The sequence below is a fragment of the Heteronotia binoei genome, chromosome 17, assembly GCF_032191835.1.
Source record: "Heteronotia binoei isolate CCM8104 ecotype False Entrance Well chromosome 17, APGP_CSIRO_Hbin_v1, whole genome shotgun sequence".
Classification (NCBI taxonomy): Eukaryota; Metazoa; Chordata; class Lepidosauria; order Squamata; family Gekkonidae; genus Heteronotia; species Heteronotia binoei.
Window position 1 is genome coordinate 49,879,203 of NC_083239.1, and position 20,998 is coordinate 49,900,200.

The 20,998-nt window shown below is 50.1% G+C and overlaps 1 protein-coding gene across 1 annotated transcript in view; it reads right to left on the reverse strand.

Annotated features, from left to right (window-relative positions):
* The window catches only part of RASGRP4 (RAS guanyl releasing protein 4), a 33,733-nt gene extending 14,290 nt beyond the window's left edge, over nucleotides 1–19,443 (reverse strand). The window contains exons 1-10 of the mRNA XM_060257761.1: nucleotides 19,242–19,443; nucleotides 18,426–18,540; nucleotides 15,349–15,435; nucleotides 14,124–14,255; nucleotides 12,336–12,483; nucleotides 9,177–9,350; nucleotides 7,927–8,043; nucleotides 7,097–7,372; nucleotides 4,509–4,589; nucleotides 3,648–3,752 (exon numbers count right to left, since the gene is read on the reverse strand). Coding sequence (XP_060113744.1) covers nucleotides 3,648–3,752; nucleotides 4,509–4,589; nucleotides 7,097–7,372; nucleotides 7,927–8,043; nucleotides 9,177–9,350; nucleotides 12,336–12,483; nucleotides 14,124–14,255; nucleotides 15,349–15,435; nucleotides 18,426–18,540; nucleotides 19,242–19,356 — 1,350 coding nt within the window. The 5' untranslated portion in view covers nucleotides 19,357–19,443. The remainder of the gene's footprint in view (nucleotides 1–3,647; nucleotides 3,753–4,508; nucleotides 4,590–7,096; nucleotides 7,373–7,926; nucleotides 8,044–9,176; nucleotides 9,351–12,335; nucleotides 12,484–14,123; nucleotides 14,256–15,348; nucleotides 15,436–18,425; nucleotides 18,541–19,241) is intronic.
* Between the last annotated feature and the right edge of the window lie 1,555 nt (nucleotides 19,444–20,998).

The window sequence follows — 20,998 nt, forward strand, 5'->3', positions numbered from 1 at the left end:
GGGGAAATCTTGCCGGAGAGATGTGGCTTTGAAATGGGGCCACATGCTTTATGCCTAGGGTTGCCAATCCCCCTGTGGGGGCAGGGGATACCCCAGGTTGGAGGCCCTCCCCCACTTCAGGGTCATCAGAAAGCGGGAGGGAGGGAAATGTCTGCTGGGCACTTAGGGTTGCCAAGTCCAATTCAAGAAATCTCTGGGGTCTTTGGGGGTGGAGCCAGGAGACATTGGGGGCAGAGCCAGGAACAAGGGTGTGACAAGGTTAATTGAACTCCAAAGGGAGTTCTGGCCATCACATTTAAAGGGACAGCACACCTTTTTAAATGTCTTCCTTCCATAGGAAATAATGAAGAATAGGGACACCTTCTTTTAGGGTTCATAGAATTGGACCCCCTGGTCCAATCATTTTGAAACTTGGGGGGTACTTTGGGGAGAGGCACTAAATACTATACGGAAAATTTTGTGCATCTACCTAAAAAGAAAGCTCCCCCAGAGCCCCCGAAACCTCCAGATCAATTCTCCATTATACCCTATGAGAATCGATCTCCACACAGGGAATAATGAAGTGCTCAGCAGACGTTTCCCTTCCCCCCCACCATTTCTGGCGACTCTGAAGTGAGGGAATGGCCTCTCTACTTACGAGTTGCTGCCAACTTCTTCAAAGTAACACAGACACACCATCCCAAGAGGAAGCCTTTCAATCGGAGACTGAAGCCTCCGGAGGGAGAAAGGCACATGGTCCTCTGGGGCCGGCCAGCTGACTGGGGGCGGGAAGGAGCCTGGGAAAGGGGAAGAACCCCTGCTGGGACCTGGGGATTGGCAAGCCTATGGGCACTCCCCTATGGAGAGCAATTCCCATAGGGTATAATGGAGAATTGATCTGCAGGTATCTGGGGCGCGGGGGGCGGGCTGTGTTTTGAGGTAGAGGCATCAAATGTCCAGCATAGCATTCGGTGCCTCTCCTCAAAACACCCTCCAAGTTTCAAAAGGATTGGACCAGAGGGTCCCATTCTATGAGCCCCAGAAAAAGGTGTCCCTATCCTTCCAATGGAAGAAAGGTATTTAAGAGGGGTGCGGTCCCTTTCAATGTGATGAACTCCCTTTGGAATTCAATTCTGCTTGTCACAACCTTGCTCCTGGCTCCACCCCCAATGTCTCCTGGCTCCACCCCCAATGTCTCCTGGCTCCACCCCCAAAGTCCCCAGATATTTCTTGAATCGGACTTGGCAACACTATTTATGCCAGAGTCCCCAGCCATGTTGAGCTTGCAAGTTCTTTTGGAATTCTGACACAGAGCGGTGAGCACAGCTCCCCTTCATCAACGGCCACACACCCCAGGCTTTGTGGAACAAAGCTAGACTTGCAATCCCTTTGTGTCTTGCCTTCTCAGCCCTTCCCTCTTCACCACACTGTGTGCCACTTTTTCTCAGTAGCAAACTTTTCTTTGTAGAACAGGAAGTGGTTGGAGTGGCCGGATTTGAGCCTCTTCTTTCACAGAAGGGTTGTGCTACGGGGAAGGGGGAGGAGACGTGCCGGAAACAGAAGCACTTTGGAGGGCCCTGCAGTTTTTGTGACGGTCTGTTGGCAAAAATGACCCCGATTCTGTCATCCGGCACAGCGCAACGCAGCCCTTGCAGGGAAGAGAAGGCAGTAAACATTTGCTTTTGCTGGCTTGCCATCGTGGGGACAGGGTAGACAAGGTCCAGCAACATTGGCCTTGCCCAACGGCAGATATCTTGCTTTAATGCAACCAGGGCTTTCTTTTTTAGCAAAAACCCAGCAGGAACTCATTTGCATGTTAGGCTACACACCCCTCACACCATGCCAGCCGGAACTGCCAGTCTGGTGTAGTGGTTAAGTGTGTGGACTCTTATCTGGGAGAACCGGGTTTGATTCCCCACTCCTCCACTTGCACCTGCTGGAATGGCCTTGGGTCAGCCATAGCTCTGGCAGAGGTTGTCCTTGAAAGGGCAGCTGCTGTGAGAGCCCTCTCCAGCCCCACCCACCTCACAGGGTGTCTGTTGTGGGAGAGGAAGGGAAAGGAGATTGTGAGCCGCTCTGAGACTCTTTGGAGTGGAGGGCGGGATATAAATCCAATATCTTCTCTCTTCTTCTTCTTCATTCCTGCTCAGAAAAAGCTCCGGAAACAAGGATTTTTATAAATCCCCCCCTCCCCCCATGAGTTGAAGCGTTTGAATTTCTTATAATCAAAGCATCGTGTTTGATGGCCCTTTGGGACAGACAGTGTCCCACGCCATTGCCCTCAAGCCAAGCGAGAATGCAAATATGACAGCTAGCATGGATAGACATCACACTCTTTGAACTCTGGCCAAGCCAGCCGGAACTGCGTTCCTGTGCGTTCCTGTTTAAAAAAAAAAAAAAAAAAAAAAAAAAAAAAAAAAAAAACCCTGGATGCAACACAATATCCTTGGACTCCATGTGTGCATGCAGACAGAGCCATAGACACGGCAGTGAGAAACACCCGCCTGACAATGAAATAGGGTTGCCAGGACCAACTCAAGAAATATCTGGGGACTTTGGGGGTGGAGCCAGGAGACTTTAGGGTGGAGCTAGGAGCAAGGGTGTGGCAAGCATGACTGAACTCCAAAGGAAGTTCTGGCCATCACATTTAAAGGGACCGCATGCCTTTTAAATTTCTTCCCGCTATTTGGAAATAATGAGGGATAGGGGCATCTTCTTTGGGGGAATCACAGAATTGGACCACATGGTCCAATCTTTTTGAAACCTGGGGGTTAGTTTGAGGAGAGGTACTGGAGGCTACACTGAAACTTTGGTGACTCGACCTCAAATGTTAACCTCCCAGAGCCCAAGCTACCCACAGATCAATTCTCCACTATAATCTATGGGAATCGGTCTCCATAGGGTATAATGGAGTGCCTTGCAGACATTTCCCTTTCCCTCCCACAGCTTTCTGAAGCAGGGGAGGGCTTTCAAACCAGGGAATCCCCTGCCCCTAACTGGGGATTGACAACCCTACATTGAAACCTGAGCAGATGCTGGCCTTCAGACTAGGGTTGCCAAGTCCAATTCAAGAAAATATCTGGGGACTTTGGAGGTGGAGCCAGGAGACATTGGGGGTGGAGCTAGGAGCAAGGGTGTGGCAAGCATGATTGAACTCCAAGTGAGTTCTGGCCATCACATTTAAAGGGACCGCGCATCTTTGAAATGCCTTTCTTCCATAGGAAATAATGAAGGATAGGGACGCCTTCTTTTGGGGCCCCAGAGCCAAGCAGTCCAAGAATGCACCTCCCTGTCTCATTGAGGCAGCCTCACCACTCCAAATGCACTATGTGGTTGCTATTGGCTTGTGCGTTCCACAGCATTGCAACAAATGGCAACTGATGTGCAACAGGTGAGGCCGCCATGCAACCCCAAGTGGATCTCTGCTCAGGTTTACATTGCCGCACAGGTTTACATTAAACCCCACTGGAAACCTGAAAAAAACAGGTTTACATTGCCGCACAGCAAATCGTGGGTTGCCCCAGCGCAAAATGGTGGTGCGGAGCAGCTGGTGCAAAATCGCTAGCTCACTCTGGAGAGAAACAGAAGCCTGGCGCAAAGGAAAGGTGAGTGCAAAGACGGTCTCTGTCTCAAATTCCTCACACCAACACAAATGGAGTTCTTCTTACCTCAACCATTTGCTGTACATGCTTCCTGATGGTGGTCCGGTCAGGTCTGGGGGCCACCCTGGGCACCCACTCCATGACCACAGGCGGCTTGAACTGGGTTGGGGGCTGTGACAAAATAAGCAGGAGTCATTTAAGAGATGGGATGAAGAAAGCCCCCACCCCCACGCCCAGCCCAGGTCCCCAGGCTTCTTTTTGAGCCTGCAAGCGCTCTAGAATCCTGACATACACGTAGGGTTGCCAAGTCCTTTTCATCCCCCGGTGGGGAACATTCACACACGCAATGCGAGTGTGACAAATGATGTCACCCAGAAGTGACATCATCAAAATGGCAGCGCCTGTTTGGGGCCCCTCTTGACTTTTCCAGGAAAACTCTATGGTTTTTGCAGACGCTGTAGCCATTTGGGAGGTTAAAACTCTATGATGCAAACGCCTAGAGCCGCCCCACACCAGGGGGGCCATTTTGATGACGTCGCTTCCGGGTGACATCATCGCAGGGGGAGGTTTCCCCTGCCAACCCGATGTGGGCCGGCGGGTTGAGAACCTTCTGGGCAGGAGATTCCCCGCCCGGACCGGGGGGTTGGCAGCCCTAACATACAGTGATAGGCATAATCACAAAATGGCTGTCGCAGGAGGCGTAGGCCAAGCACAAAAGTTCAGGGGCTCTGTTTAACAGGATGCCTTTTACTTGGCACAGCCAATCAGAATCTCTGCTGGGCAGAAGCCCCACCTCGCCCACTTTCTAAAAACACTCCATGGGCTTCAAGAAAGGTGTTGGCAGGCAGCATGACACCCGTGGGCACCACGTTGGGGACCCCTGCCCTAGCCAGCCTCCTCCCTCCACCACCTTCATCTGCCTCTTACCAGGGATTTAGGGTAGCGAGGCTCACGGGCGTACGAGAGCGTGTAGATTTCCTCATCGGTGTAGTAGAGGTCTAGGGAGAGCTGGGTCAAAAGAAAGTTATTTCATTTATCTTGTTGACAAAATCTGTCTCCTGCCTTTCTGCCTTTACAAGGGCCGCTTGACAAGTCAGGAGGGAATGCGTACTGCTCTCTGGACCTGCTGCTCTCTATCTTATCACGTTGGCCAATACTAGCCTATTATTCTTTCCAAGCTTAAGCCGTGAGTTCGTGTCTTTGGGTAGATTCGCTACATATAGGTAGCATAGAGGTAACGCCCTGACCTGAGAGAGGCCAAGTTGCCATGTTCTTCCTCTGGTTGCCAAGCAACATATTGATCATAATACTCTCTGGTCCCTCCAACACTGGTGGCCTCAATGCCCTGACCTATGAGCAACCGAAGGTATGAGAGGTAGGGGGAACCCCACTGATCTGCAGCCGGGTACTCGGGCGAGGGGGCAGCGTCCTGTGGTTACTACTAGGCTGTGCAAAAGCCTGCTGTTAGTCCATGCAAGGCTGGTGGTTCTGTTTCTCTATAGCAACTGTTGCTAGGAAACCCGTTGCGGTGGGTGAGTCACATAGAAACAGGCTTCCAGCCGCACAACGAATGGGCCTGTGTTTCCGTGTGCTGGTTGCTAGGCAACATGGTGGTTGGAGTCCTTTCCCCTCCCTCTAGTGGTGGTTACTAAGCAACATGGACGTTGTGACCCTGACGCACACTGTAGTGGTGGTAGCACAACGTAACATAAGACCAGGCAGTCTGCCCTAGGTGCTAAACAAGCCGCCGGTTGTGGGGACCCACCGAAATACGTGGTTTTATTGGGTTATGTTAAGGTTTCTAATAGGGCTGCTAACTGCATAGGGAAAGGCTGAAATTACAGGGTTGCCAGCCTCCAGGTGGTGGCTGGTGATCTGTGATTGCAACTGATCTCCAGTCAACAGAGATCAATCTTCCTGGGGGGTAAAATGGCCACTGTGGACTGCGGGCTCTATGGCATTCCAATCCACTGAAGCCCCTTCCCTCTCCAAACCCTACCCTCCTCAAGCTCCGCCCCCAAATCTCCAGGTCTTTCTCAACCTGGAGCTGGCAGCTCTATGGAATTATCCCTGATCCCCTTATACAGAGGTGGCCAAAACTGTGGCTCGGGAGCCACATGTGGCTCTTTCACACATGTTGTGTGGCTCTTAAAGCCCCCACCACCCTGTTGGCGCGCTTGGAGGAAGGCATTTGATTCTTTCAATCAGGGGTGGCCAACGGTAGCTCTCCAGATGTTTTTTGCCTACAACTCCCATCAACCCCAGCCATTGGCCATGCTGTCTGGGGCTGATGGGAGTTGTAGGCAAAAAAATCTGGAGAGCTACCGTTGGCCACCCCTGCTTTAAATCATCTCGCCAAGCCAAGCCAGCCAGCAGCTCGGAGAATGCATTTAAAAACTTCCTTCCTTCCTTCCTTCCTTCCTTCCTTCCTTCCTTCCTTCCTTCCTTCCTTCCTTCCTTCCTTCCTTCCTTCCTTCCTTCCTTCCTTCCTTCCTTCCTTCCTTCCTTCCTTCCTTCCTTCCTCCCTCCCTCCCTCCCTCCCTCCCTCCCTCCCTCCCTTCCTTCCTTCCTTCCTTCCTTCCTTCCTTCCTTCCTTCCTTCCTTCCTTCCCTGTCATGTGGCTCTCAAATATCTGATGTTTGTGCCTTGCGGCTCTCAAACATCTGGCATTTATTCTATGTGGCTCTTATGTTAAGCAAGTTTGCCCCCCCCCCCCCCCCCGTGCCCTAATGAGAGAGAGAGAGCAGTTACCTGAAGAAAATGGCTGCTTTGGAAGAGGGATTCTTTGGCATTATAGCCTTCCCCTCCACAAAACCCGCCAACTCTGGGTTGGGAAATACCTGGAGATTTGGGGGGTAGAGCCTGGGTGGGGAGGAGGTTGGGGGAGGGGAGGGTTCTCTGTTGCCTGGGGATCAGTTCTCATCCCAGGCACTCTCCAGCCACCACCTGGTGATTGGCAGCCCTACTAACAGCCTTCTATTCCACTAGGGTTGCCAAGTCCAATTCAAGAAATATCTGGGCACTTTGGGGGTGGAGCCAGGAGACTTTGGGGGAGGAGCCGGGAGACAAGGGTGTGACAAGCATAATTGAACTCCAAGGGAGTTCTGGCCATCACATTTAAAGGGACAGCACACCTTTTAAAATGCCTTCCTTCCATAGAAAATAATGGATAGGGGCACCTTTTTGGGGGGCTCATAGAATTGGACCCCCTGGTCCAATCCTTTGAAACTTGGGGGGTATTTTGGGAGAGGCACTAGATGCTATACTGAAAATTTGGTGCCTCTATCTCAAAAAACAGCCCCCCCCCAGAGCCCCCGATACCCGCAGATCAATTTCCCATCATTCCTCTGGGAATCGTTCATGCAGGTGCATAATGGCTGTGGGGCAGGACTCCCCCCGCCGGCCAGCTGGCTGGGGGAGGGGGGAAGCCTGTAAAACTGGGGTATCTCCGCTGGGACCTGGGGATTGGGAAGCCTATATTCCACGTATGCCTAGCCCCGTGGGGCATCTCTCACAGTGAGCAGGTCCACCAGGTCCTTGTTGGCTCGGAAGGGGTGTTCAGCCTGCTGCAGCGTCCGCAGCTCCCGCGCCGGCTCGTACAAGCTCTGCAGCTTGCTTAGGTTAAGTCGCCCGCCGTCCACACGGTCCGGCATGGCCTCATGCAGAGAGACCAGGTCCTTGAGGTGGACGCCCACGATGGGGATCTTGAAGCCACTGCAATCGGCGTACGCCCTTCGATAAGCCCCGTAATTTCCAAAGGATGAGAGCAGCTCTGTCATCTCAGATAGTGTCTAGGGAGGGGGGGGGGCAGGAAGAGGAAGGAAAGGTCAAAAGGATGTTGTGGTCAGCAGAGGGGGAGGTTGATCCCGTTTCCTCCCATGACATCACAACTGGTGCCAGCTTTCAAAATGGCAGCTAACGGAAGGTTATTACTCTGGTTGTTGAAGCTGAAGACAAGTCTGGAACCACAACATTCAACAATTGGGAGTCTCCTTCTCTGCTGGTGATGCCACACAACCAGAGAGAGGGTAGGAGGGGGGACAGGAGAAAAAGTAAAAAGAAAAAGAAGGCGTCGTCTATTTACAGGAAGTTCTGACCATAGAGTTCCTTGGGATTCCTAGAGCTGCCAGGAAGTGACATCAGTAATTCTAGGAATTGCTAGGAACTCTATGGTCAGAACTTCCTGTAAATAGGTGAGACTTTTGTTTTTCATGTTTCTCCCCAGGACAATTGACACTGCAGGGCTGCCATTGCTTGGAGGTCTTTCACCATAAGCAGGCAAATGGGAACCCCACAAGCCTTAACCCCCACGGCTAAAATTTCCTTCTCTTCCCACGTTCCCTACCTTGGTGACCTCGGAGGGCAAGAAAGAGTGCGTTTCCTTGAGACGGGAAATAGCAGTGTGGCAGAGGCCCCCCACAACGGCCATGAGGGTGCTGAAATTCTGCAACAATCGTAACTTCTGGAACAAAAGAAGAAATAGGAAGAAGGGGGAGGAAGGAAGTTGGTATGAATATCGGGAAGAAAGAGAATCCAAACACTCTCTGGCATCCTTCGGGTGCTTGCTTCAAAGACACACAGACTCCCCGGTGTCCCAGTCCTGAGTGTTTAAAAAGGGCAATAAAGTTGTAGTCCAGTTGTTCCTTCCTTCCGCCGCTTCAGGGTCATCAGAAAGTGGGGGGGAAGAAGGAAAATATCTGCTGGGCACTCCATTATTCCCTATGGAGACCTATCCACATAGGCTTTAATGGAGAATCATGAATTGTAGCCTAATATGCAAACGAGTTCCTGCTGAGCTTTTTCTTCAAAAAACCCAAACCCTGTCCCCACCCCATCATCTGGTTTTAGGTACTGTCGCTAGTTAACTCCTAAGGCGGGGGTGGGGAACGTCAGGCTGGGAACCGTTTACGGCCCTCGAGATCATTTGGTCTGGCCCTCAGGGATAGCTGGGCCGAGCCTCCCTCCCTCCCTCCCTCCCTTGTGGTCATTGTGAAGGACTGCTGTTGGGGTATATGGGTGCCTTTAAAGGTCTGCTAGGAGCAGCTGAAGAGAGGGAGGGAGGGCTGGCAGGGGTCCGGGGTGGGAGCCAGCTACCACCAGTTCAATTTGCACGTGATTATCCCAGATGGTGTGGCCTAATATGCTAATGTGTATGACCTAATATTCTAATATTAGGGGTTGTGGTCTAATATGCCTGGACCTAGGCATTTGCCTAGGGTGGCAGGTCGAGGTGCGTGTGTGTGCTGAATTAGGCTCTCTCCACGTGACTTCAAATAGAAAAACAATTATTTGCATTAATTTTGCCAGCCTGAATTGTTCTCCCTCCAAAGTTGATAATTTTGTATGGCCCGTGAATGATGTTATAAACATCCAAATGGCCTTTGGCAGAAAAAAGGTCGCCCACCCCTGTCCTAAGGAATCAGTAGCATGGAACCCAACCATTCAGCAGAATCTGAAGCCTTTTCCAACTGGCATGGCTTCTCCCTTTGAGTGGTTTCTCCAGCTGGAGTGGTTTCTCCTTCTTGTTTCTTCCCTAATGTTCCCATTCCCCTCTTGCCTTGTGCTGCCCAGCCTAGCGAGAAAACGCAGCCTCACCTGAGTCACGTGGATGAACTTGGTGAAGACTTCCGCTCGCTGTTGCGGGGTCGGCCGGTTGAGGATCATGACTTGCACCCACTGGGAGATGCTGTTGCAGAGGGCGATGGAACGCTCCAGGGCTGGGCTGCCGCGAACTGAACCGTTCCAAACATAACTCTGGAAGTCCAGGTACTGTCCGGCATAGAAGAACATGAGAAATTGGCTTGTTGGATCAAAGCAGAGACCCAGTGTTCTGTTCACAACCAGATGTCCCATGAAGGAGGTTTGCGAGCATGGGGGTAACAATGAAGGCCATCACAATACATTATTCAGAGGTAGACTGTCTCTGGATTTGGAGGCTCTACGGCAGGGGTGGCCAAACTGCAGCTCGGGAGCCACATGTGGCTCTTTCACACATATTGTGTGACTCCTGAAGCCCCCACTGACCCATCAGCCAGCATAGAGAAGGGTTTTTTCTCTTAAAATCACTTCTCCAAGCCAATCAGCAGCTTGGAAAATACATTTAAAGTTAAAGTTGCTTTCCTTCCACCTCTCCTCTCCCCTGTTCCTTCCTTTTTTCCCTCCCTCCCATCTTGTTTATTCTATGTGGCTCTTACATTAAGCAACTATGGCCATTCCTACTCTGTGGAATGACCATGGCTCTTTATAGACTTGTCCTCCATCAGGTGAATCCTTTTTTCTAAACTAGTGGCCATCACTACACCTTGAGATATCAAGCTCTATGAACACCTTATGGGCATCAGGGTCTGAGTTAGAATTGCCAACTCCAGGTTGGGAAGTTCCTGGAGATTTGGGGGTGGAGCCTAAAGATGGGGGTTGGGAAGGGGAGGGACCTCGGCGGTGTAAAATGCTGTGCAATCCACCCTCCAGAGCAGCCACTTTACCCAGGAGAGCGGATTTCTGTAGTCTTGAGATCAGCTGCAATTCCAGAAGATTCCCCAGGCTCCGGGGCAAAATGGAATTATGGGAAACACAGATCTAAGCAAGAAAATGACAAAAGTTCTGTGCATCCATTATAACAGGAATGGCCAATGTTGCTTAACGTAAGAATAAACATCAGATGTTTGAGAGCCACAAGACATGAACGTCAGATGTTTGAGAGCCGAAGGGAGGGAGGGAGGGAGGGAGGGAGGAAGGAAGGAAGGAAGGAAGGAAGGAAGGAGGGAGGGAGGGAGGGAGGAAGGAAGGAAGGCAGGAAGGCAGGAAGGAAGGAAGGAAGGAGGGAGGGAGGAAGGAAGGAAGGAAGGCAGGAAGGCAGGAAGGAAGGAAGGAAGGAAGGAAGGAAGGAAGGAAGGAAGGAAGGGAGGGAGGGAGGGAAGAAGGAGGGAGAAAGGAAGGAAGGGAGGAAGGAAGGGAGGAAGGAAGGAAGGGAGGAAGGAAGGAAGGAAGGAAGGAAGGAAGGAAGGAAGGAAGGAAGGAAGGGAGAGATGGAGGAAGGGAGGGAGGAAGGAAGAAAGAAAGGAAGGGAGAAGGAAGGAAGGAAGGAAGGAAGGAAGGAAGGAAGGAAGGAAGGAAGGAAGGAAGGAAGGGAGAAGGAAGGGAGGGAGGGAGGAAAGAAGGGAGGGAGGAAGGAAGGGAGGAAGGAAGGGAGAGATGGAGGAAGGAAGGGAGAGATGGAGGAAGGGAGGGAGGAAGGAAGGAAAATGGGAGAGGGGAGGTGGAAAGAAAGCAACTTTAAATGCATTCTCCAAGCTGCTGGCTGGCTTGGAGAAGTGATTTAAAGAGAGAAATCCCTTCTCCAAGCTGGCTGATGGGGCAGTGGGGGCTTCAGGAGCCACACAATATGTGTTAAAGAGCCACATGTGGCTCCCGAGCTGCAGTTTGGCCACCGCTGCATTATAGCCAGCCCCTGTAATGGATGGGGAGTTCTAGGTTTTGGAAATAGTTAAGACTTACAGAGACTAAGAAATCCCAAGCCTTTCTTTAACCCTGCTGTGGGGTGGGAGAATAGGGTTAAACTTAATGAACTGTAATTGCAGGAACACGTCTGTGTGTCAAGAAACAGTTTTGAAAGAGATGAGGGAAAATGAGAATTGTGGATCAGGATCTGAAGGTTTAGTCCCAGGCTGTAGCCAGGATTTTAAAAGTCGGGGGGCACCCTTTCCCATCCACTGTGGGGCTAGCCACTTCTCAGAAGCTTTTCGGGGCAGGGATAAAAGCTGGAGGTTCTGAAAGTGGCCAAGTCAAGGCAGAAAACCCTAAAACTTTGGGCTCAAGAAGGGACTGCACCTCGCACGCAAGCAGGGGTTTTCCCTTCCACCTCCCTATCCCCCACCCCAGCGCTTTGCAGCTCCATCTGTCCCCCTCCCACCCTGGCCCATTCCACATGGTTTCCTCCACCTCCCACTCCTTCACCTTCCTTTTCTCTGCCTGCTGCTCTTGCTGCTGCACTGCACTGGGCCCTGCTCAGCTCTCCCAGTACTGGCTGCCACTGATGACGTTTTGCTGGCTCAGCCATGACAAAAAGAAAAAGAAAAAAAGCAGGCTGCAGCTTGGAGAGCCCTCTGAGAGTTGGGGGGCACTGGCTGGAAGTCAGGGGGTAGTGTCCCCACCGTCCCCCCTGTGGCTACAGGCCTGGTTTAGTCTCTCTTTTTCTGGGGAAAGGGTATGGGGAAGCTGTTCTGCTACCTACGGGAGGTGCTTTTTTGGATGGGAGACTGGCTGGCAAAGTTCTCCCTCCACCTTCAGATGTGACAGAAATGCCATCAAATCTGCAAATTCTAGATGGGCAACTGGTACCGTTGCCACTCACCCCAAGAGACAGCTCAGGTTACCCATCTACCCAGGGAAACCTGTAAGCAGAAGCAACACCCAGGCTAGTCCGGAAGTCTGAACAGCTAGTCCGGAAGCCTGCACAGCTAGTCCGGAAGCCTGCACAGCTAGTCCGGAAGCCTGAACAGGTAGTCCGGAAGTCTGAACAGGTAGTCCGGAAGCCTGCACAGCTAGTCCGGAAGCCTGCACAGCTAGTCCGGAAGTCTGCACAGCTAGTCCGGAAGCCTGCACAGCTAGTCCGGAAGCCTGAACAGGTAGTCCGGAAGTCTGAACAGGTAGTCCGGAAGCCTGCACAGCTAGTCCGGAAGTCTGCACAGCTAGTCCGGAAGCCTGTGCCGCTTCCTGCCTGTGCATGGATTCCCACTGGTGCTGGCTGGTCCCTACCGAGATGCGGCAGAAGGCCATGAACTCCAGGTAACTGAGATGGTTGGCCAACTCGCCTGCGTCGAGGTGATCGAAAAGCAGCGACACCTTCCGCTTCTTGCCGCAGCTGGGGCTGCTTTGGTAGCTTTGCAGAGGGATGTGGTCGAGGCTGGAGGGACACAAGGAACGAACGCCAAGTTAGGTTGGGACTTGAGACATTCTCAGAGCTTAGCATGCTCAGAGGAACTCTTGGCATGCTCAGAGGAACCCCTGCCCAGAAATGCAGAAGGGACAGAGGAGAGAGAAGCACACTAAAAACGTTAGCGCGGCAAGGGTATTTTTATTCTTCCTTTCCTCCCCGGAACTAAGGACAGTGTCCACAGTTCTTCCTTCCACCATTTTATCCTTACAACAACCCTGTGGTGTAAGATAGGCTGCTTGGCCCCAGGCTGACTTCTGGCTTTCTGGCAAAATAGAACCCTGCCTTCCATTGCCCTAGTTTGCTGGGAGAAAGACACTAGGGGAGGGGTGTCAAGCATGCGGCCCGGGGGCCAAATCAGGCCCCTGGAGAGCTCCTATCAGACCCACAAGCAGGACTATTTTTGTAGCAGGAGCTCCTCTGCATATTAGGCCATTCCCTCTTGATGTAGCCAATCCTCCAAGAGCTTAGAGGGCTCTTAGTGCAGGGCCTACTGGAGGATTGGCTGTATCGGGGGTGTCTGGCCTAATATGCAGAGGAGCTCCTGCTAGGTAAAGAGTCCTGCCCACGAGTAACTCAAGAGAGAGGGAGAAGAAAGCAGATGGCAGCCAGTCATTCGGAGGCCTGATAGGAGCTCTCCAGGGGCCTGATTCGGCTCCTGGGCTGCATGTTTGACACCCCTGTCATAGAGTCTGCCCTCTGAAGCTTCCATTTTTCTCCAGGGGACCTGATCTCTGTTGCCTGGAGAGCAGTTGGAATTGTGGGAGAACTCCAGCCCCTCCTCCCAAAAAAGTTGGCACCCCTAATTCAAGAAGATAACATATACATACTTCAAATGATGTTGCGCCCCCACAATGTCCAGGCATGCTGAGTTGCTCACTCCAACATGCCCAGTTTATGGCTACTGGCACCATCGCTCCTAGCCAGAATCTCACCTCAGCGGCCTCTGCACAGTTTGCTTGGCCACTTTGCCTGTGCCATTTTAATGAGTGCCACTCTTCTGCTTCACCTCCTCTAGGGGTAGAATTCGAGTAGCAGCATCTTTGCATATTAGGCCACGCACCCCTGATGTAGCCAATCCTCCAAGAGCTTACAGTAGAACCTGTAAGAAGAGCCCTGTAAGCTCTTGGAGGATTGGTGCGTGGCCTAATATGCAAAGGAGCTCCTGCTAGAATTCCACCCCTGATGTCTCTCTCCCAACATTCTCCAAGGACCTCCACAAGATTTCAGGGCCATTTCAGTCTTTCTGATTTGGAGATCACTAGGAAGCTTCTTACGGGAGTGAACCCACAGATTACAGGTCCTTGTGCAAGGTTTTTTGCAATTGCATGTAAAATTCGCAATGCTATATTATGTTCCGAAGCCAGATTTTAATTGCTATTTTATATACCTTATTTCCAACTGTTCATACTGCAGTATTTGAATATTTTGTAAGTATTTTAGCTTTGTTTTTTAGCTTTTGTAAATTCTTTCTGATTTGTGCTGGTCGTTGACCGTATTAAAATCGAACGAACGAACGGACCTCCACTCTTTGGAATCTCCCTTACTTCCCCCACCCCTGAGTCGCTGCAGTACAGGTTTTGATTCCTGAGCTGGGAGGCGACACTCACGTGCTGGAGATGTCGAGCAGCTGGCGGTGCTTCTCCTGGCCCTCTTTCTTCACCACCTCCCACATCTCGGCTACAGCCTCCTCCAAATGCACGTCAACCCGGAAGGCCTCGGGGTAGTGGAGGAGCCAGTACCTGAAGCCGGAAAGGAGACAGGTCAGTTTGGATCACACACAGGCAAGACCACCTCCGCCCAGGATGGGGAATAGGGTTGCCATCTTCCAGGTAGTTGTTTGTTGGAGATCTCATAAGGACATAAAGGAAGCCATGTTGGATCAGTCCAATGGCCTATCCAGTCCAACGCTCTGAATCCACTGTGGCCAAAAGGAAGTACTTCTTCACCCAAAGGGTGATTAACACGTGGAATTCACTGCCACAGGAAGTGGTGGTGGCTGCCAGCATAGATAGCTTCAAAAGGGGATTGGATAAACATCTGGAGCAGAGGTCCACCAGTGGCTATTAGCCACAGCGTATTGTTGGAGCTCTTTGTCTGCAGCAAGTGATGCTCTGTATTCTTGGTGCTGGGGAGGGGCAAAGGTGGGGGGGGGCTTCTATTGTACTGGCTTCACTGGTGGACCTCCTGATGGCATCTGTTTTTTGGCCACTGTGTGACACAGAGTGTTGGACTGGATGGGCCATTGGCCTGATCCAACATGGCTTCTCTTATCTTCTAAAACCCAGGGGCCATCAGGAGGTTTGCCAGTGGGGCCAGAACTCCAGAAGCCCCCCACTGTTCCCCCCTGAAGCTGCAAGAAGACAGAGCATCACTGCCTCAGACAGAATGTTCCAATAGCCACTGATGGACCTCTGCTCCAGATGTTTCTCCAATCCCCTCTTGAATCAGTCTGTGCCACCACTTCCTGCAGCATTGAATCCTACATGTTCATTACTCTTTGGGTGACCTCCCCCTGTCACAACTGATCTCCAGGCAACGGAGATTAGATCCTCCCCCGACGTCACCGGCGAGATGATGTCACTCGGAAGTGATGTCATCACGCTGGCGATGTCGCGTGCTGGTCGCTCTAAGAGCATCTGGGAGAAAACTATGGATTTCCTGAATGCTCTAGCAATTTGGGAGGAATATTCTATGGTACCATATGAAAAAAATAGCCAGAGGCCATGGGGGACGTGGCAACCCTACAACCCAGAGCTGGAACCCTACTGGGGAGAGGACAGCCAGGGTTACGGGTGGTGGGTTGGGAGCTGGGGAAACAAAGAAAACTCAGACCGGATAAAGTGGCAGATCCTGAGCTGGTGTTCCAGCCGCTTCTCCCGGGATGCTTCCTGGTATGTAACAAGTTGAGTTAAGGCTTCAGTGGTTCATGGTTTTGGCCTTTTTTTTGCAGCTGGAATCCATTTCCCTCTCACATTCTTCTAGGAGTGAACAACTTACAGCCAGGCTCCCCAGCCTTTTTGAGCTTGCAGGCACCTTTGAAATTCTGGCATGGTATCGTGGGCGCAACTACAAAATGGCTGCCACAGAAGACAGAGCCAGCTGTACAATTAGGTATGCCATCCTCCAGGTGGCAGGGGGAATCCAAGGCATAAAGCTACCGTGAAATTCAGCCTCCAAATAAATACTTAGACCAATAATGCAAAAACTATACAAATACTATACATATATTTGTTCCAAGAAAGTGAAATCAATCAGTCTTTTGAGTCCTACAAGGAACGTATTCACCAGGAGACCAGTTCCTTCTTCTTCTGCAAGTCAATGCCAATTGTTTGGAAGAGTCCTGAGTGAAAGTAATTAATGTCCAAATAAATCCAATATCTTAAATATACGCAGCCAGCAATCCATGAAGGCAACAGGATGGTACTAGTGCCCCTGTTTCACGTTAGCTTCTGCCAGCTTCTCACAAATAATGTCAAACACTGGGTAAGAGCGCCAACAATTTCCAGCAATTAATAACACTTCAATGTAGTAATGAAGTGTTATTCAGTGGTGTAGTATTCAATGTATAGTATTTGTATAATTTTTGCATTATTGGTCTATTTATTTATTTGGAGGCTGGATTTCACGGTAGCTTTATGCTTTGGATTCTCCTGCCTTTCTTTGCCGTGATTCTCTGTTTTGGTTGCACATCCTCCAGGTGTTGGCTGGAGATTTCCTCGTAGGGTTGCCAGGTCTGTGTCACACTGTTTCACAAGGGATCCTGGAGGTTTTTGCCGCCATCTGGGCATCGAAATGACAAAAAAGATACCCTCTGGGTGCGGTCACACGTCACATTAAAAGCGTGTGTGTAGCACTCAAATTTGAACAGCTGAATATTGATTCGATGCAGGGCCATTCAGACGAGCATCCAAGAATGCGACTCATTCTGTTGTTGAGCGTTCAGACATCCAATACTATCACGCTCTTTTCTTGGAGCATGCGTGATCAGGTGGTGATTTCTGGAAGGGGGGGGGGGTCCATTGAATATGCGCCCAACTGTTTGGAGGTGGGAAATCAAACGTTACTTCAGAGGGGGGGCGGGAGTTTCCAGAAATCCTCCACATTGAAAAAAATAGATATCTTTCCTGTTCTAAATAGTGGGATAACGTTTCTCTCCCCCCCCCCCCTCCGATCCTGTGTTGATTGGAGAAGCAGAAGCGTCACCTCAGATTCCCGGATGATCTGGCAATGCGCATGTCTGCTGGGGCTTTTTTTTTTTAAAGGTTAGAGGCAGTATCGCGCGTGAGCTGATATCAAGTTCTTTCCAAACAATACAGCGTGACGATGCAAAACTGGTCCATTTTCGTTTCGGATCCTTATGATCCTTCCTCTGGGACCAACTTATTGATTTTGAGTGCAGTAGTCTGATGGTGCCTTATTTCTTTACTATACACTGTTTTCCAGGCTTTCTCTAATTTATTTCATCACTAGAACACTACTGTTCTTTCTCCATCTTTCAGCACTTCATTGAAAGATGGAGAAAGAACAGCAGCATTCTAGTAATGAAATAAATTAGTGAAAGCCTGGAAAACAGTGTATAGTAAAGAAACAAGGCACCATCAGACTACTGCACTCAAAATCAATAAGACGGTCCCAGAGGAAGGATCATAAGGATCCCAAACGAAACAAGGATTGTATTGTTTGGAAAGAACTTGATATCATCTTATGGACAGTAGTGAAGTGTGTGCTTCAGATGGTATTTGTCACTGAATTTGTCACTGAAATTTACATTGTAATACCATGTTGTGAATGGAAAGTATTGCAATTATATTATGATATTGCTTTGTAACACGGAGAGTATCTTTTTTGTCATTTCCTGATTGTTAACCTCCATGGTCCCGGCATTGTTTGACATCTTCTGAGCATGGAGCAGGGGTCACTGGCAATAAGCTGCGGAGTCTCATGAGCAAAAATTCTACTTTCTGAGCTCCTGGCATTCAAGTTGTGAGCTCCTGCCTTAATTAATGTGCTCTGGGGTCATCCTTCCTGAGCTAAGACAAAAATAGGTGAACTGGAGGCTAAAAATATGTTAGCTAACTCGGCTTAGAGGGATCACTGGGGATATATTTGCGGCGGCGGGGGGGGGGGAGAGATTTCTGAAGTTCCTGCATTGTGCAATGGGTTGGACTAGATGATCCTGGAGGTCTCTTCCAACTCTATGATTCTGGTGAACCACAGTGCTATGGTTGCAGCTCCTGCTAAACTAGTGTGTGTGTTTTTTTTAATTTACACAGCCTCTCAAAGCTCCAGCCATGGAAAAAAGAGCATTATTCTCTTGTGCTGCCTCTGACTTGTGGGGTGAAGATGGTGGGCAAAGGGGCTGGGCCACTTGCCTAAATCTGCCACCCAATGGGGCCCATCTTATCTACGCTACCCATTTTAAATTGGTAAACTGTTGAAGTGTTCGTCTTGGAAGGAGCAATAACCCTTCTGGGTTTATATTAGGTCTTCCAAGAGCTAAGGAACTCGGGAGCAGAGAATTCTCTCTCCACACATACAGAAATAATGTGTGTGAAAGGCTCCTTTGAAGAAGGGATGATTGTTCTAACAGCTTTTAAAATAGATGGAAAATTGCAGTGCAAGTGTGACTTAATTTTTTATGACTTTGGGGAGGGACAGTCACAGGCCACTGTGTCTGCAGGGAACGTTGCACTCTGCCCTCTTGTTTCAAGAGTCAAATTCAGAGATGGTTGAATTGCACTCCGTCTCTGCAGTTGTGCAGTCTGGTGGTGCTGAAATGCAGAGACTGAGAGCCATTAGAAGTATCCCACCGCTGCCACCATCTCCCTGGTCTTGAGACTAGAATCTCTTCTGACTGCTAAGGAGGTGGTGTCATGTTGTGGATGAAGTAACAAGAAGGGTACTCATACAAAGGATATAAAGTCAAGAGTCGGCGGGCCAGTTCTGCCGAAGGCACGACCCAACTGTGGACTGTTAATGTCATGTTTACCATGAAATCACTGGTACACAGGTTGCCATCCAAATCTAGAAAGAAGGATTAAGCAGATTAATTTGTGCAGGGAGGTGGGGAGAATAAATGATGGGCTGCAGAGAAGATGGGATTGTCAACATAGCCCTGGATGGGACAGATTACAGCTAATGGATGTCCTTTAAATGACAATATAGCTCAATGTGCCTAATACAGTACCCCGCAGTGCTGAAAATGCATTATGGTTAATTAGCACCATTAAAGTGCATTGAAGTCTCTACTCTGTGGTTTTCTTGGTGGTGGGAAATCTTACGGTGACCTCGCAGGGTTTTCAAGGCAAGAGACATTCAGAGGCATTTTTGCCATTTCCTGCCTCTGCATAACAACCCTGGACTTCCCTTGTGGTCTCCCATCCCAGTACTAACTAACCTGGACTGACCCTGTTTAGCGTCTGAGATCTGACAAGATCAGGCCAGCCCGGTTTTCTTAATGGCCAACAATGCCATTGATTCACTTGTCTCTGCCACGGAGCATTCTGGTTAAAGGAACCAGGGGTGTACTCAGGCATTCCCTCTGTGGTCAATCCAGTTCTAAGAGGTTGAAAGCCCTTTTCGAGAGGGCAGCTGAGATGTTCCCAGATTGATTTGCATCACAAGGACACCAAGTAGGATTACAGCAATCCCACTGAGTGTGCTTGAGGTAAGGGAAGGGTCCCAATCCCTTTAAAAAAAACCCCACACCCTCCCCCTTCAGTTACCAAAGGAGCGAAGGCATTTCTCAATCAAGTCATCGAGCGTGCAAGAACGGTTCAGTTCTCCCAGGGTGATGGAAGCCAACGCTTGATTGATTTCCCGGGGGTTCGGACAGGTCATCCGACGTCGGCTCTTCTGCCGGCGGATCTTGCCAGTGCCCGGGATGGTGCCGGCATCTGTTGAGTTGTGGGCTTCTGTTCGCGATTTCCTGCTGAGGAGACAGATTTGAAACTGGATTGGGATACTAGAACAGCCCAGGAGCTGAGCTGAGCCCAGGACTTGGTCCACTTGCCTCTGGTGTGGTCCTAGGCAAAAATGCTGCCAAGGGGCCATCTAAAAAACATCAGGTCATAATGACTGAACATTATTGACATCTTTAGTCCTTTAAGGAAATGGTAGGATATAAATGAGTCCCCAGCTTGCTGGGGGGGGAAAGTGTAGATGACTGGGGAAGGCAATGGCAAACCACCCCGTAAAAAGTCTGCCATGAAAACGTTGTGAAAGTAACATCACCCCAGAATCGGAAACGACTGGTGCTTGCACAGGGGACTACCTTGACCTTTAGGATATACATTATTTCATGTAAGTATCTGATTTTTCAAATGAGAAGGGAGCACTCACTGGAGAAGACCTGATGCTGGGAAAGACAGAAGGCAAAAGAAAAAGGGGACGGCAAAGGATGAGATGGCTGGACAGTTTTACTGATGTTGAGCAGACTTCGGAGGATGGTGGAAGACAGGAGGGCCTGGCGTGACTTTGTCCATGGGGTCGGACTCGACTGTGTGACTGAACAACAACAAATCTGATCTAAATTCATACACAAAAGTAAGCTTAGGATATCTGAAGTCTGAAAAACCAGGCCTTGAGCATGCACCATGCTGAGCTCTCTTATTCCAAAGATCACATTTCTCGAGGTGTCAAATCCTAGTCCATCCAGTTTAAAATCTGGCTGAATGGCAGCCCTTCACCAGGTGTGGCACCACCAGTCTGTGAGTTGGGCACACAGTTCTCACATCAAGCAAATGAAGGACTCCCCTTTGAGCTTCCTTCCCCCTGGAGCTGGCATGTATAGAAGGAAGCTGATTTCAACCTCGTTTTTTGCTGTTGTGATATGAGGACAACCTCAGTTCCCCAAGGACACTCTGGTGAGTTGTGCATACAGATATTTTGGAAGATGTTATCTTAAGAACATTAGATCTGCTGGATCAGGCCAGTGCTCCATCTAGTCCAGCATCCTGTCTCAGAAAGTGGCCAACGAGTCCCTCTGGAGGGCCAACAACAGGGCAGAGAGGCTGAGGCCTTCAGAAGAACCTCAGGAGAGCCCTGTTGGATCAGACCAGTGGTCCATCTAGTCCAGCATCCTTTCTCATACCAGTGGCAACCACTTCCTCTGGACGGCCAACAACAGAGCTTAGAGGCTGAGGCCTTCATAAGAACATCAGAAGAGCTCTGCTGGATGTGACCAGTAGTCCATCTAGTCCAGCACCCTGTCTCACACAGTGGCCAACCAATTCCTCTGAACAGCCAACAACTGGGCACAGAGGCCGAGGCCTTCCCCTAAAGTTGCCTAACTTGCCTCCTGGCTCTGGGATTCAGAAGATTAGTGCCTCTGAATGCAGAGGTTCTCCTCAGTCACCAGGGCTAGTAGCCACTGATAAACTTATCCTGCATCTCGTTCAAGCTCCCCTCTCAAAAAGCAAAATCTGACATTTGCACGTACATTCTAAGTGAAACTTAATATTTTTAAACAATTTAAAATTTC